General features: G+C 57.5%; 2 protein-coding genes and 1 long non-coding RNA gene across 18 annotated transcripts in view; 2 read left to right on the top strand and 1 right to left on the bottom strand.

Annotated features, from left to right (window-relative positions):
• Nucleotides 1-332: 332 nt before the first annotated feature.
• On the top strand, nucleotides 333-2,242 carry LOC461042 (ATP synthase, H+ transporting, mitochondrial F0 complex, subunit E). Its single transcript, NM_001427969.1, has 4 exons — nucleotides 333-468; nucleotides 714-768; nucleotides 1,279-1,377; nucleotides 2,161-2,242. Exons 1-4 carry the CDS (start codon nucleotides 433-435, stop codon nucleotides 2,178-2,180), a joined length of 210 nt encoding a protein of 69 aa, NP_001414898.1. The 5' UTR covers nucleotides 333-432; the 3' UTR covers nucleotides 2,181-2,242.
• A 1,639-nt stretch (nucleotides 2,243-3,881) lies between these two features.
• LOC461041 (rod cGMP-specific 3',5'-cyclic phosphodiesterase subunit beta) overlaps nucleotides 3,882-16,618 on the bottom strand; it is a 104,499-nt gene continuing 91,762 nt past the window's right edge. For 11 of the 16 annotated variants that reach the window (XM_063809304.1, XM_063809310.1, XM_063809306.1 and 8 more), the window contains 10 exons: nucleotides 16,322-16,468; nucleotides 13,796-13,903; nucleotides 13,419-13,528; nucleotides 12,834-12,921; nucleotides 11,800-12,251; nucleotides 11,077-11,140; nucleotides 10,692-10,766; nucleotides 9,407-9,490; nucleotides 8,018-8,168; nucleotides 3,882-4,618 (listed from right to left, as the gene is read on the bottom strand). In XM_063809304.1, the coding sequence (XP_063665374.1) occupies nucleotides 4,557-4,618; nucleotides 8,018-8,168; nucleotides 9,407-9,490; nucleotides 10,692-10,766; nucleotides 11,077-11,140; nucleotides 11,800-12,251; nucleotides 12,834-12,921; nucleotides 13,419-13,528; nucleotides 13,796-13,903; nucleotides 16,322-16,468 (1,341 nt within the window). In that variant the 3' untranslated portion in view covers nucleotides 3,882-4,556. The other 5 variants (XM_063809317.1, XM_054683623.2, XM_063809314.1 and 2 more) reach the window with 3 other exon arrangements.
• On the top strand, nucleotides 12,244-14,842 carry LOC112208932 (uncharacterized). The gene is made up of 2 exons (XR_008547731.2): nucleotides 12,244-12,819; nucleotides 13,433-14,842. It is a non-coding gene; the product is annotated as an uncharacterized LOC112208932 (long non-coding RNA).

The following is a 16,618-nucleotide window of genomic DNA, read 5'->3' as shown; positions in this document are numbered from 1 at the left end:
GGCCTCGGACGCTCCGCGCAAGAAGACAGAGTGCGCCCCGGCCCGCAGTCTGGGGTGTGGACACACGGCCAGGACGCGGACAGCGGGGCCTCGGCAGCGGCGCGGGGAAACAGCGGACCCCCAGCCCTGCGGGGAAAGGAAACCCCCCGCCCACTCGGCGCAGACCCCGCCTCACGCAGCAACTGCGCAGGCGCAGCCGATGATCCTCCGCGCACTCCCCAGCCTTTGTGCGCGTGCGCCTCACGTGACGTCACCGCCGCGCGGGGGCGCGCAGTCACCCTTCGGTCGCCAGGGGGCGCGGCCCCCCGCTCTCTCGCCGCTGACGGCGCATGCGTCCGCCCAGCTCCGCCTTTGCCTCCAAGGTTTTGCGGACTTGTGCGGCATCCTGCTCGGTCTGCAGGTTTTGCTTCCGGTGCGGAGGTCAGGGACAAGATGGTGCCACCGGTGCAGGTCTCTCCGCTCATCAAGGTGATACAGGTTTTGCAGCCGCCGCCCAGTGCTCTGGGCGCCCCCGTGTCCCGCCCCGCAGCTCCGACCCCGCGGGCTGCGACCCCCGGCCCCCGCCCCCATGATCCTCGCCCCGTGACCCTCGCCCGGCGACCGGACCCCCACCCCTCCTGCGACCTCTGCCCAGCGACCCCGCCCCCTCTCCTCCCGCGACCCCCGTCCCGCGAGCCCCGTTTCGCGCCGCCTCTGACCAACCTCTCTCGCAGCTCGGCCGCTACTCCGCCCTGTTCCTCGGTGTGGCCTACGGAGCCACGCGCTACAGTGAGTGACCGCGGGCGGGGCCGGGGCGGGGTCTGCTCGGCTTTCCTGTGGAGCTCCTGTGCTATTTGGAGAACTCCAGCTCTGGAAGGGGGCCTGGGACGCATGCGAGGCTGCAGGACCGTGTCCTCCACCGAGCGTGACCCCGATAGTGGAATCAGCTCACCCAAAGCTCAGGCTTCTGAGGCCCGGGCGGGGGACTCGAAAACGGCTGCTTCTTGGTGAAAACGGGTGCTAAGTGGCTGTTCGAGTGCTGAGGTCTTGACGGGAGGCAGTCCCTGTTCGCAGAGGACGAGTGAGCCAGTGCGTGAGCGGGTGGGCAGCAGGGGCCCTGTAGCCTCTGGGTTGGACTCGTCAGGGTGAAGGTCAGGCGTTGACTCGCATTAACATAAAGAGCGGGAACAGCAGGTGCGTCTGGTTTACAGCGTCGCTGAAGATACCTTGACTTGTGGACTCAGTTCCTTTTGTACGGCATTTCCAGTGAATTTTATTCTCCTGCATTCCGCCAAACAGATTACCTAAAACCTCGGGCAGAAGAGGAGAGGAGGATAGCAGCAGAGGAGAAGAAGAAGCAGGATGAACTGAAACGGATTGCCAGAGAATTGGCAGAAGGTACGAGTGACACTGGCTCTTATAGATTGTCCCTCCCAGGTTTGTGCAGGGATAAGGAAAATGGAGGAGGACATTTAAGCAGAGCTAAGTAGATGCGGATTGTTTAAAAATGGGGAAGCTGGCCAGGCGTGGTGGCTCATGCCTGTATCCCAGCACTTTGGGAGGCCAAGGCGGGCAGATCACCTGAGGTCAGGAGTTCAAGACCAGCCTGACCAACATGGTGCAACCCTGTCTCTACAAAAATTAGCCGGGCATGGCCCGGTGCGGTGGCTCATGCCTGTAATCCTAGCACTTTGGGAGGCTGAGACAGGCAGATTGCCTGAGCTCTGGAGTTCGAGACCAGCCTGGGCAAGATGGTGAAACCCCATTTCTACTAAAATACAAAAAATCAGCCGGGCATGGTGGCAGACACCTGTAATCCCAGCTACTCAGAAAGCTGAGGCATGAGAATTGCTTGAACCCGGGAGGCGGAGGTTGCAGTGAGCTGAGATCACGCCACTGCACTCCAGCCTGAGCAGCAAAGTGAAATTCTGTCTAAAAAAAATTAGCCAGGCATGATGGCGGGTGCATGTAATCCCAGCTACTCAGAAGGCTGAGGTGGGAGAATCGCTTTAACCTGGGATGCAGAGGTTGCAGTGAGCTGAGATTGCGCCATTGGGTGACAGAGCGAGACTCCGTCTCAAAACAAAAAAATAAAAAAAAAATAACTGGGAAGCTGAAGTGGTCTTTTTAGGTTGCCTGAGTGTGGTAACATGTGCTTTTCTTCTAACCTTCCGGCCCAAGATGACAGCATATTAAAGTGAGTGACCCTGCGACCCACTCTTTGGACCAGCAGCGGATGAATAAAGCTTCCTGTGTTGTGTGATACTCCGGCTCCTCATTTGCTGTCGCTGGTTGTGGAATTCCTAGGTTGAAGTTCTGTCCACCTCCCAGTTCACATGAGGTGGAAGACAGGGAGGGGGTTTCAAAAGAATCCACATCACCATTCACAGACCCAGAATGCATCATGTAAACACAGTGGGAAGGACAGATGCGCGCTGCCTGTTTTGTCTGGGGCATCCAGGTGGGGAGCCCCAAAGGCCGTCTGTAATGGAGTCAGTCAGCTGGGGGCCTCATGAGTACTGGGGTTGTCTTGATTCTGAGTTCTAGGCTGCTGCTCTCAGCAGCCCAGGCCCCTGGATGGGGAGGGGTGGGCACTGACTGACGCCCTTACAGTTGGGAAGCTGGGTTCTCCTCCACAATAACCCCTCGCCCCAACCTGCCATTTCACAAATCCTCCCTTTGATCCCAGGAAGTGACCAGGTCAGACTTGGGACTAAAAGTCTGGTGATGTGACCTCCTGAGCACAGGGCCTGAGTGCTGTTTGAGTTGTGCAGGGAGGTGGTCTTGTGGTGCCTGAGCGACTTCCCTCCCCAGCAGGCTTCCTGGGCTTCTCGCCCCTCCTGACTGTGAGCTTGCCAACAACCCAAACCCTTGGCCTGGTGGTTTGCAATGGACAGATTGAATTTGCTACTTCCCAGTTATGTGCCTTGAGCAAATCTAGGCTTGGAGCCCCAGTTTGTAAAATGAGTTTGTTTGCAAATATAAGGCCAAAGGGAGAAGCAGCCTACAAGCTTTTCAGGACATTTGGTTAAGGTGAGCTTTGAGTGAGCAAGATACTTTCACATCCTGTCCTGGCGTCCAGAGGGGCTGTTTGCAGGATCCCTCAGAACCTCTTAAGAGCCCCTCATCCCAGACCCAGGCTCTGGATACCAGGGGTCTCTGACCAGTGAGATGAAAAGGCTGGGCACGGTGGTTCACACCTGTAATCCCAGCACTTTGGGAGGCCAAGGTGGGCGGATCACTTGAGGTCAGGAGTTCAAGACCAGCCTGGCCAACATGGCGAAACCTTGTCTTTACTAAAAATACAAAAATTAGCTGGTTGTGGTGATGGGTAATCCCAGCTACTCAGGAGGCTGAGGCCGGAGAATTGCTTGAACCCAGAAGGTGGAGGTTGCATTGAGCCAAGATCACACCACTACACTCCAGGCTGGGTGACAGAGTGAGACTGTCTCAAGCAAAAAACCCAGCACCCCCTTCCTGCAGCCCCATGGCTGTGCTGGGCATGTCTGCTGCTCTCCCACGCCCACCCCAATGAGCCCATCTAGTTAAGCGTCATCTAGTGTTGGGAGCAAATGCTTTGGAGCTCACATCATGAGTTGAACATCCTGAATTTAACATAATACCCATTTCAACTGGGAAGTCCGTTTCTTTGCCTCTGTCCTTCACTCCAGGCTCACCAATATTTAATCATGGGGGTGCACGGGCTTCGGCATCCAGCCCCGCACTGCCCTCCTGGGGCCATCAGAGCCACTCTACATGGTGTTTATTACAGATCATTTCCGCTCAGACCACTGAAGTTGGATGGCCGCTTTACTCGTGGCCTTGACCTTTCTGGCAGAATTTTCTGATGGGTCAAATGTAGTGTGGCTTCTGCTATCATTTTACCACAGATAATGGGCAAGTAGTTTTCTGTTTATTTTATTCTGAATTCCTGAGCATGTGTGTTTTCCTAAACCGGATGAGAAACGGCCTGTGTCCATCTGTCTACACATATGTACATGTGTGGCTGCAAATGTTCTCAGTGATTTCAGAGTTCATGGACCCTTTTCAAAGGTCTCCCCGTGGTAACTATCCAAAAATGGATGAGTAATGTAGGCTACAGTTTATTCACAGTTGGCTTCAGTTTATAAAAACAGGCTGGGCGTGGTGGCTCATGCCTGTAATCCCAGCACTTCAGGAAGCTGAGGCGGGGTGATCACCTGAGGTCAGGAGTTCGAGACCAGCCTGCCCAATATGGTGAAACCCCATCTGTACTGAAAATACAAAAATTAGCCATGTGTGGTGGTGGGCGCCTGTAGTCCCAGCTACTCAGGAGGCTGAGGCACGAGAATCGCTTGAACCTGGGAGGTGGAGGTTGCAGTGAGCTGAGATCGTGCCACAGCATTCCAGCCTGGGTGACAGAGCAAGACTCCATCTCAAAAAAAAAAAAAAAAAAATTAAAAAAATTAAAATATCCAGAATGATCTTCAGTCATTTTCTTGGGCTTCCTAACCTCTTGTAGCAAATAGCCACAGGCAGAACCCAAATCCTAGTGGGTGAAGATTGAGGGAGCCATAGGGTCCCCACGGGACCGGTGCTCACAGGATACAGCAGGTTGAAGACTTGGGTGCTGGGCCGCCATTGCAAATTTCTGTGCCTACTGCAAGAGAAGACAGAAGATGGTGAGTGGAACCACCTGTGCACACCAGCCCTATTCCTTCCCTCCTGCCTGGTGTGACCTCTACCAACCCCTGCAGGAGGAAGGACAGCACCTGGGTCTGTGACCAGCCCAAGCCGATTAGCTGGGCTGAGCCTTTCTTAGTGCTTTAGCCTCTGTTGACACTGTGCCCTGATTATGCTCATCCTGGCCTTCCATAGTCCTGAAGTCGCCTTGTTTATGTAGCATAGGATAGCGGGAATAGCATGGGGTAGGGGGATAGCATGGGATAGGGAAATAGCATGGGATAGGGAAATAGCATGGGGTAGGGGAATAGCATGGGGTAGGGGAATAGCATGGCATAGGGGAATAGCATGGGATAGTGGGAATAGCATGGGGTACGGGAATAGCATGGGGTGGTGGGAATAAATAGCATGGCATAGTGGGAATAGCATGGGACAGCTGGAATAGCATGGGGTAGTGGGAATAGCACAGCATAGTGGGAATAGCATGGGGGTAGTGAGAGCAAAATGGGATAGGGGAATAGCATGGGGTAGGGAAATAGCATGGGATAGTGGGAATAGCATGGGGTAAGGGAATAGCATGGGGTGGTGGGAATAAATAGCACGGCATAGTGGAAATAGCATGTGATAGTGGGAATAGCATGGGATAGGGGAATCACAAGGGATGGGGAATCGCATGGGGTAGTAGGAATAGCATGGAGTAGGGGAATAGCATTGGGTAGTGAGGATAAATAGCATGGCATAGTGGGAATAGCATGGAGTAGCTGGAATAATATGGGGTAGTGGGAACAGCATGGGGTAGTGGGAATAGCATGGGGTAGTGGGAGCAGCATGGGGTAGTGGGACTAGCATGGGGTAGGGGAATAGCATGGGGTAGTGGGAGCAGCATGGGGTAGCGGGAGCAGCATGGGGTAGCGGGAATAGCATGGGGTAGCGGGAATAGCATAGGGTAGTGGGACTAGCATGGCGTAGTGGGACTAGCATGGGGTAGGGGAATAGCATGGGGGAGTGGGAATAGCATGGGGTAGCGGGAATAGCATGGGGTAGTGGGACTAGCATGGGGTAGTGGGACTAGCATGGGGTAGGGGAATAGCATGGGGTAGTGGGAATAGCATGGGGTAGTGGGACTAGCATGGGGTAGGGAAATAGTGTGGGGTAGTGGGAATAGCATGGGGTAGTGGGACTAGCATTGGGTAGTGGGAGCAGCATGGGGTAGTGGCAGCAGCATGGAGTAGTGGGAATAGCATGGGGTAGTGGGAATAGCATGGGGTAGGGGAATAGCATGGGGTAGTGGGACTAGCATGGGGTAGTGGGAGCAGCATGGGGGAGTGGGAATAGCATGGGGTAGCGGGAATAGCATGGGGTAGTGGGACTAGCATGGGGTCGTGGGAATAAATAGCATGGCATAGCGGGAATAGCATGGGGTAGTGGGAATAGCATGGGGTAGTGGGACTAGCATGGGATAGGGGAATAGCATGGGGTAGTGGGACTAGCATGGGGTAGTGGGACTAGCATGGGGTAGGGGAATAGCATGGGGTAGTGGGACTAGCATGGGATAGGGGAATAGCATGGGGTAGCGGGAATAGCATGGGGTAGTGGGACTAGCATGGGGTAGGGGAATAGCGTGGGGTAGTGGGAGCAGCATGGGGTAGTGGGAGCAGCATGGGGTAGTGGGACTAGCATGGGGTAGTGGGAGCAGCATGGGGTAGGGGAATAGCATGGGGTAGCAGGAATAGCATGGGGTAGCGGGAATAGCATGGGGGAGTGGGAATAGCATGGGGTAGGGGAATAGCATGGGGTAGTGGGACTAGCATGGGGTAGTGGGACTAGCATGGGGTAGGGGAATAGCATGGGGTAGCGGGAATAGCATGGGGTAGCGGGACTAGCATGGGGTAGTGGGACTAGCATGGGGTAGGGGAATAGCATGGGATAGCGGGAATAGCATGGGGTAGCGGGAATAGCATGGGGTAGCGGGAATAGCATGGGGTAGTGGGAATAGCATGGCGTAGTGGGAATAGCATGGGGTAGTGGGAATAGCATGGGGTAGTGGGAATAGCATGGGGTAGTGGGACTAGCATGGGGTAGTGGGAGCAGCATGGGGTAGTGGCAGCAGCATGGAGTAGTGGGACTAGCATGGGGTAGTGGGAATAGCATGGGGTAGGGGAATAGCATGGGGTAGCGGGAATAGCATGGGGTAGTGGTACTAGCATGGGGTAGGGGAATAGCATGGGGTAGTGGGAGCAGCATGGGGTAGGGGAATAGCATGGGGTAGCGGGAATAGCATGGGGTAGTGGTACTAGCATGGGGTAGGGGAATAGCATGGGGTAGTGGGAGCAGCATGGGGTAGGGGAATAGCATGGGGTAGCGGGAATAGCATGGGGTAGTGGGAGCAGCATGGGGTAGTGGCAGCAGCATGGGGTAGTGGGAATAGCATGGGGTAGGGGAATAGCATGGGGTCGTGGGAATAAATAGCATGGCATAGCGGGAATAGCATGGGGTAGGGGAATAGCATGGGGTAGCGGGAATAGCATGGGGTAGTGGTACTAGCATGGGGTAGGGGAATAGCATGGGGTAGTGGGAGCAGCATGGGGTAGCGGGAATAGCATGGGGTAGTGGGACTAGCATGGGGTAGGGGAATAGCGTGGGGTAGTGGGAGCAGCATGGGGTAGTGGGAGCAGCATGGGGTAGCAGGAATAGCATGGGGTAGTGGGAGCAGCATGGGGTAGCGGGAATAGCATGGGGTAGTGGGACTAGCATGGGGTAGGGGAATAGCGTGGGGTAGTGGGAGCAGCATGGGGTAGTGGGACTAGCATGGGGTAGGGGAATAGCATGGGTTAGTGGGAGCAGCATGGGGTAGTGGGAGCAGCATGGGGTAGCAGGAATAGCATGGGGTAGGGGAATAGCATGGGGTAGTGGGAATAAATAGCACGGCATAGCGGGAACAGCATGGGGTAGCGGGAATAGCATGGGATACTGGGAGCAGCGGGAATAGCAAGCCAAACCTCAGAGCTAAGGTAGCCAAGCGCGGGCCAATGGCAAGACCACGATGCCTTTGGGATTTGAACTTGGGGGTGTGCTGACTTGTTACAACTAAGTCCTTTATAAAGGACATAAAATATGGTTACTTCTTTCTTGATAAATGGGGTTCACTGACTAGGAAGAGAGGAAATTTTTCAGTCCGGGTTTGCTACCGAGGTGGAGTCAGCTGCCACTCTCCCCCGCCGTGGCCTCTCTCCCTGCACTATGGCCCTGTCCACCTCGAGGCTGCTTGAAAGTGGCTCTGCTTTTCTCCATTTTAACTCTGCTCTGTGCCCTGTCTTTTCATTTTGCCTTGGGAGAGTCACCGAGTCCCTGCCCCACAGGCCACACAGAGCCAGACCTTTCTTGGCTGCCACCCTCTCCTCCTCCTTCTTCTCCTCCAGAGCCTTCACTTTGGCCTCATACTCATCAGCCAGCGCCTTCCACTCTTTCCTATTGTTCTGCAGTCGGTCGAACATGGGCAGGATCTCTTCATGGAAACGAGAGAACTCCTGAGGGGAGTCGAGAAGTCACCACCAGTCCTGTCCTGCCTGCTCTCTCCAGAGTAAGATAGCCCTTCCCCAGCTCATCCCCCTCGTAGGGGAACTGCCTGGCAGGAGGAGGGAGCGCCATGGAGGGGGCACCTTCCCAGCAGAGCCCTGTGAAGGGAGAAACCTCGGGGGCTGTGTTGGTGACATTGAAGCCGGGACCTTTAGGGTGTGCATGCTTAGGGTGCAGTGTTGCAGGGAGAGGAACCCAAGAATGAGCAGAACAGCTCAGGGGGTGGGGGCAGGGTGCCAGGCAGAGGGGTGGTGGGCGCAGGCGGACAGCAGGCAGGCCCTGCAGTGCCTTCTCCCGTCCCTCCCACACACACACGGCACACATCATGCAAGCACAGCACACGCGTGCACTCGCGCACATCACACATGGAGTGTGGCGGGGTGGGGAAGGCAGTGGGGGGCACCTGCAGTGGGGCCGTGACCTGTGGCCACTTCAGGCCCAAATATCCGCCCTTGTCCCACCTTCTCCCCAGCACTGACGACCCGGGGTGGGTAGGACGGGGCGGGGAGTGGGCACAGCCCACTCCGGGACAACTTCATGTGGAACCCGTGGCATCCTCCTTGGGGCGTGGATTCCATCACCAGGGAGCGCGGCCGGAGGCAGCTGGCTCTTATGGGCATCATACAGGGCCCCACGGTCAGACCCCTGCCCCAGCGAGTCTCCCTCTCAGTGTCCGCCTTGCGTCCTCAGAGACTCAGCTGGCATCGGACTGTGGCAGATTGGCAGGGATGTGGCTCCTTCTGCTGTTCCAAACGCCGCTGTGGGCGGGTGCACCAGCAGACAGGCCGACCCAGCCCCGCCTCGAGGGTTCACAAACATGGAACAAATGAACCCACAGAGCTGCAGCCAAGGCCCCCAAAACAGTGTGCTGGCCACGGCGGAGGGCACTGAGGGGGAACTTCTGGGGTAGGCCTGGAGGCTAGCAGAGGACATTCTGGGCTGGGAAAGGGCTCAGAGCTTCCAGGGGCACAGCAGGGTGAGGATGGGCTGGGGCACCTGTGGGGGTCCGGAAACTGATGTTCCTCCCCATTTGCCCCACTCGAGAGCGGCACGAAGCTGACACTGGCATCCCTCCTCCAGTGAGGACACCGCCGGGCCCGTGTGAGTCCACGCGACTCCAGCCCGCGCCCCCTTGCCTGCTCCCAGCCACCCTGCCCCAGTCAGCTCGGAACACCCGTGAACCACTCGCCTTGTACACGAATGTGCACACGAAGTCGATGAAGCCCACTTGCAGCTTGGGGAGCTCGGCCGCCTTGTTCCGGTCCATCATAGGCTGGTGGGAGGAACAGAGGGCAGGAGAACAGTGACCAGGGAGGCAGCTCCTGGGGCCCCGCCCAGCCCCCCAACCCCCTCACTCAGATGTGCTCATGGAGACACAGCCTGGGACGAGCCTGCCTGACAGAAACTGGCTCTCGGGAGGGGAAGCTGACACCTTCCCCCTTGGCCAGCTGCTCCACAGCTCCTAGGAACTGTGGGCAGCTTCTTCCCACAGCTGCTGTTGGCTCCAGCCCGTGGTCCCCTAAGGGCAGCCCCCTCTTGGCTCTGGGGACCCTTACTGCAGCTGGGGAGAGGCAGGGAGGGGGATGGGCTGTACACAGTGCTGAGCCGGGCTGGGCTGCACTGCCCAGACACTCGACTGACCAGGACCTCGCTGTGCACTCGCCTGGGGCAGACACAGACATGCTCTGGAGCTGTTTCTAGTGACAGACCCCGAGTGCCCTGGGCTGTCTGTCCCCTCATAGCGTCCTGGTGGAGGGTGAACCATGCAGGACTCTAGAGGCCGGGCCCGGGGGATGGACCTGCTGCCTGTCCTTCCCCTGTGGGGCTTTGCTGACCAACCAATGCCCCCTTTCCTGCTGAGGCTGCACCTGGCTTAAGCCCTCTCCACTGCAGGCTCCAGAGAGCCCCTCGCCGCCCACCAGAGCGGGTGTGTGAGAAACCACAGCTCCCACCTGGTCCACGTGGGGCTGGGGCAGCCCTGCCTCTCCTGTTCCTGGCGCCTATCCTGACTCTCCCATTTGCTGGCACCTCTCCTGCTGCCAGGTGGTATCCAGACCCCGCTGCTGACCTAAGGACCCTGGCATTGTCCATCATACCACGGTGTGGGCCCGGGACGCCCCCCGTGCGTTCTCTGCCCCAGCACCCTCCCCAGGGCTTTCTTGGTGCATGGCTCGCGGCCCTGCTGGGGTTCACCTGCAGAGCTGCCTGGACCCAGAGGCTCTTGGTGATGAGCCGGTGGCCCTGGTTCCTCCAGTGCCAACGACGTCACCTCTGCATAAGCATCACCCAAGCCACAGCTGTACCCAGGTCCAAGCGACCCACACGCATGTCACATGACCCCACAAAGTGAGATAAAGACCCCAGGACCTCAGAACCCCCTGCCTGACACCAAGCCAGGACCTGAGGCTCCTGAGGACCAAGAGGGGTCTCTAACACCCGTTTCAGGAGTGGAAGGTTCCAGAAGCAGCACTCACAATGGGCTGCTGATCCAAGACTGTCCTTTCCAAGTCACCTTGCTCCCAGAACTCAGCAGCCACGAGAAGTGCGACCTGGAGGCACAGGAAGGCAGCTGTCTGTGGAGCTCTGAGCCCACACGGAAGGGCCTGGGCCCGCCCCGTGAGGCTCCGAGCCTCGGTCTTCTCCGCCCCAGACCCCCGGGGTCCCCACCACACAGGGCTCCGGTTGAGCCATGTAGACACACTGCAGTACCCCCACCCTTGCCGCCCTGGCCTGGCCCCGAGGTGGCCCTCAGAGCTCCTTGCAAACAATGGTCCATTGCCATCCGAGGCTCCCGCCCGCCCGGCAGTCCCATGTGCTGAGAGGCACTGACTCTGGGTCTGGAGGGCCCTCTGTTCTAACCTTGCTCTGGACTTCCCAGGGCTTGGTGATGGCAGACAGGTCGCAGGCTGTCATCATCATGGCCCTGCAGACACAAACCGGGCACGAGTGCTGATGGGCGTCTCCTGAGGGCAGGTGGTTTATATGTGTTTTCTTTTTTGAGATGGAGTCTTGCTCTGTTGCCCAGGCTGGAGTGCAATGGCGCAATCTCAGCTCACTGCAACCTCCGCCTCCTGATTCTTGTGCCTCAGCCTCCCGAGTAGCTGGGATTACAGGCACCCGCCACCACGCCCGGCTAATTTTTGTATTTTCGGTAGAGACGGGGTTTCACCATGTTGGCCAGGCTGATCTCGAACTCCTGACCTCAGGTGATCCACTCCCCTCGGCCTCCCAAGTGCTGGGTTTATGTGTATTTTCTCACTGGGTCCCTGGGACCAGCCTGGGGAGGGGCTGGTTGTGAATCACCATTTTACAGGTGAAAAAGTGGAAAGTCAAAATGAAGTAAGTTACTGCCAAGGGCTACAGACCAATGCAGAGCCTGTGTGCTCCCCAGCTCTGCACCATCTCCCTGAGGGCTGGGGGGAAATAAGGACGGCGCATTTGTTTCACAGGCCTCGACAAGCTGCCGCGACGGGCTCTTCCTGCTCCAGAGCGTCTGGGGAGGGCTGCAGGGTTAACCAGTTGGTGAGTGGGCCCGGTCCCTGCGGGGGAAGGACCCCTCGTGCCCCCTCCGCCCGCGCTCACATGACGATCTCCTTCCGGGTCGTCTCCAGGGACAGGTACTCCACCCAGCTCTTCTTGTCCTCATAGTTCTTGGATTCATCCACGATCTTCTGAAACATCGCTCTCTTCCTGAACCCAGGGAACAAGGGAGGTGCAGGTGGGAGCAAGTGTGGAGACCCCGCCCCAAGCGCCCGTCTGCAGGGAGGCGCGGAGCCCGAGCGAGGCCCCATCCGGGGTGTGCGGGGCCGGCGGGCAGGGACGGAATCCGGGGCTGCGTCCCCCGGGCTGTGCCGCCGCTGCGCCCCCGTGTCTGCCTGGGGTCCCAGGCTACCCGCCCGCCCCGCGAGGCGCCCCCTCCCGGAAGGCGCGCACTTGAAGTACAGGGCCAGGTCCGTGGCGATGATGGCGATGTCCATCAGGTGGATCACGTGCTCGTGCTGCCGCCGGTTCAGGTTCTGGTAGATGTTCAGGGTCTGCGGAGGTTATGCCCAGCGCGTCAGGCGCCCTGCGGCCACCTCTCAGGGTGCCCGGGGACCCCGCCCCTTCCGCCTCGGCTGCCTGTGCCTCTCACGCCCCCGCCCTCGGGCCCTCGGTGGGCGGGACCCCTAATCCGCCTGCTGCTCAGAGCCCTCCTCAGGGTGCCCAGCTCTCCACCAGCGGCTCCACCGTCGGCTTGGGACGCAGATGGCCTCAGAGGTCACCATCGGGAAGCGCAGGGAGGGGGCCGCTGAGTGTCCAGGTCCTTGGGGGCCGCTCAGGGCTCGGCTGCCCTTCATTCCCCCGCTGGTGGGTCCCGGGCCGCTTCCCCTTCGGCTTCCACCCCACCCCATGAGGGGCCCTTTCCAGTTGTCTTCCCCACAAGCGTTTTCCCAGGGCCTCCGATGCACCTGCCCTCAGCCTCGGCCCTCCGCCTTCTCTGCCGCCCTCCCCCAGTGCTCACCCACCCAGTGCTCACCCGCTGCATCAGAACCCTGCTCCGCAGGATACGGCCCTGCCGTCCTGCGGACGCTGCGTCCCCAGCGCCCACAGCAGAAACCGAGGGTGAGTATACCAACCTCCTCCGAGAGCAGGAACTTCCCAAACTCCAGGTGGTGCCGCTCCAAAATCGAGGAGCCGTGGAGCTTAGCCAAGGGGTTCTGGGACCTGTTACACAGGTGGTGGGGGTGAGGCCCGTGGGACCTGCCCTTGGCCCACCCTGCGCTCTGCAGCCCCTCCAGATGGGCCCCACTTTCTTTCTTTTTTTTGAGACAGGGTCTGCCTCTGTCACCCACTCTGGAGTGCAGTGGTGCAATCATGGCTCAATACAGCCTTGACCTCCTGGGCTCAAGTGATCCTCCCACCTCAGCCTCCTAAGTAGCTGGGACCACAGGTGTGCGCCACCATACACAGCTGTTTTTTTTTTTTTTTTTTTTTTTTTTTTTTTTAAGTTTTTGTAGAGGAGAGATCTTGCCATGTTGCCCAGGCTGGTCTCGAACTCCTGGGCTCAAGCAATCCCCTTGCCTTGGCCTCCCACAGTGCTGGAGTACGGGCCCTGGCCGTGGACTCCACTTTCTACATAGCCTGCTATGCGAAGCCTAATTCACGCCAAGGGCGTGGAGTTGATTTAGGGCTAATTCACATGCCCGCCCTGAGGTGCCTACTTCATCTGGTACAGGTTGTTGGTGCCACGGTGGTCGATGTCATGGCACAGGCCGGCTGTCACCATGGCGAAGGCCTCCAGGTCCGTGTAGTAGCTCTTCAGTTTGCCGGTCTGTAGAGACAGGGCCACCTTGCTCACCGGTCCTGGCTCCAGCAGGGTGGGGAGTGGTGAGGGGTTGGGATGACCGAGGCGTCGGGTTGGAGGTTGGACCCCCGACCACCGCAGGGCTGGGGTGCGTGGTGCACGGTGTCAGAGGGCGTTGCCCTCCTCCATCCTTCTGCCCTGGGAGGACCCCCATCTCATCCCTCGGGGTGCTTGAGTGCTGCCCTTGGTACCAGGAGGGCCTGCACAACCCTGGTGATTCTGGCAGCCACGTACCATGAGCAGCGTGAACATCGTCTGGGCCACGTTGAAGCCGTGGCGCCAGTTGTGGTAGGTGATTCTCCGGTACCCTTTGCTGATGGAGAACAGGAACCGCACCAGGACCTGGGGGAGCCGAGAGGACACAGGGCTCCGGCGGCAAGCGTGTAAGTCCCGCCAGAGCGGCAACTGTGGCTGACTTCACGGTGGAAGCCCTGCTCCGTGCCATCATCCCCACACCGTCTCCTGGACTTCCCGATCTTCCCCATCCCTGCGTTTCCCACTGGCCTCTGCTGGCCTTCCTGGGTAGGGGGCTGCCACATTGGCACCTTTGGGGTGGAGCCAGGCAGGGCAGGAGCTGAGAACAGCCCCAGCCTTCAGGGGCCGCCCAGCCTCCATCCGACTGCCTGGCCTCAAGCTGGGAGGAGGACCTCTGGGGATGCAGCATATTTTAAGATGTTGGTTTTAGGCATGGACATTTGAATGAGCAGAATGTGTGGGCTGCAGGCTGGGGTGGGAGAGCCGATGTCCGCAGGGCAAGAGAATGCTGGTCTCTCTTGCCCTGCGGACATCGCCAGGAGGCTCTTCCTGCGGCCATTGTGATTTTTAGGGTCAGAAAATTATTTGGAAATATTTTTTATTCTGCAAATATTTTCTATACATTTTTTCTTGAGTGTTTTCCCTTAGTATTTAGTAAAACTTCTTTTGAAAATGCTGGCCTGCTGCACCTGTTCTCAGAGGGGCATGAGAAAAGAGGATTCTCTTCCTTGGGCTGTGGGAAGCCCCTTGAGATGTTGGAAGCAGGGCAGGGCAGGAGAACCCAGGGAGGGCACAGAGCTGTGGACGAGGGCTGGGAAAGCCATCCCGCCTCCCCAGGGGGTCTCCGAGGAGTGCTGCTGTGGCCAAACCAGGGGGGCCACTTTGTGCTTTCTGTTTAGGTGATGGGATGCTTCTATCTCCTCAGCAGCCCACACCAAATCCCCTGTTATTGCCAGATGATGTGCCTAATGATCAAATTGCTTGGAACTCCTAATAATAAAACTTTAAATCTATCCATTCACCATCCATCTGCTGTCCACCCATCCATTCACCCATTCATTGACCCATCTATTAATTCATTAATTGACCCACCTACTCATCTATCACTCATCCACCCACTTCTCCATCCATCCACCTATCCATTCACTTATCCAACCATCCAACTACCATTGGCCCACTCACCCATCCATCCATTTATCCAACCATCCAACTACCATTGGCCCACCCACCCATCCATTTATCCAACTATCCAACTACCATTGGCCCGCCCACCCACCCATCCATCAATTTATCCAACCATCCAACTACCATTGGCCCACCCACCCATCCATCCATTTATCCAACCATCCAACTACCATTGGCCCACCCACCCTTCCATCCATTTATCCAACCATCCAACTACCATTGGCCCACCCACCCATCCATCCATTTATCCAACCATCCAACTACCATTGGCCCGCCCACCCACCCATCCATCAATTTATCCAACCATCCAACTACCATTGGCCCACCCACCCATCCATCAATTTATCCAACCATCCAACTACCATTGGCCCACCCACCCATCCATCCATTTATCCAACCATCCAACTACCATTGGCCCACCCACCCTTCCATCCATTTATCCAACTATCCAACTACCATTGGCCCACCCACCCTTCCATCCATTTATCCAACTATCCAACTACCATTGGCCCACCCACCCATCCATTTATCCAACTATCCAACTACCATTGGCCCGCCCACCCACCCATCCATCAATTTATCCAACCATCCAACTACCATTGGCCCACCCACCCATCCATCCATTTATCCAACCATCCAACTACCATTGGCCCACCCACCCATCCATCCATTTATCCAACCATCCAACTACCATTGGCCCACCCACCCTTCCATCCATTTATCCAACCATCCAACTACCATTGGCCCACCCACCCTTCCATCCATTTATCCAACCATCCAACTACCATTGGCCCACCCACCCATCCATCCATTTATCCAACCATCCAACTACCATTGGCCCACCCACCCATCCATTTATCCAACTATCCAACTACCATTGGCCCACCCACCCTTCCATCCATTTATCCAACCATCCAACTACCATTGGCCCACCCACCCATCCATCCATTTATCCAACTATCCAACTACCATTGGCATCTACCCATCCATTCATTTATTCTTCCTTTGTTTCTTTCTGCTTGCCTGTTTGCCTTCCTTCCTTCCTAACCTCACTCCTTCCTCCCTGCTTTTCACCCACCCAGCCATCCATCAATCCAGCCATCCACCCAGCCATCCAATTATTTGTTTTATGCTTACTTCCCGTGTGCATTTTACCTGTTCTGTGATGAACATGTCGGCCCTCTAAACTTCCTGTGGGATCCGGAACCCCCAATCCCATCCCCCTCACCTTCTGGGGCACCTGAGGCCCTGATCACATCCCCACCCCCATGTCCTGGGCGGCCTCAGGGACCTGACTATGCGCCCTGCGGTGTCTCCCACCTCCTGGGGGATCTGGAACTTTCGGACCACGCCCAGCTCGTAGTACATCTGGATGCCACATTTGACCAGGTCCAGTTCGGTGCACTCCAGGTCAGAGAAGTGGAATTCGTAGATGTCAAATGTGGTGGGCCCTGGCAGCTCCTCCTTCTGTGGGAGGGATTGTGGGCTGAGAGAGGTTGGCCTGCCACAGCCTCCACTTGCTTCTCATCCTTTCTTCTCTCCAGATCCCCTGCCAAGCCTCAGACACCTCAGGCATCTCTGAGGAGATATGTCATTCCTGGCGCTCCAGGCTGTATC

The sequence above is a fragment of the Pan troglodytes genome, chromosome 3, assembly GCF_028858775.2.
Source record: "Pan troglodytes isolate AG18354 chromosome 3, NHGRI_mPanTro3-v2.0_pri, whole genome shotgun sequence".
NCBI lineage: Eukaryota > Metazoa > Chordata > Mammalia > Primates > Hominidae > Pan > Pan troglodytes.
This window is presented reverse-complemented; position numbering and strand designations above follow the sequence as displayed.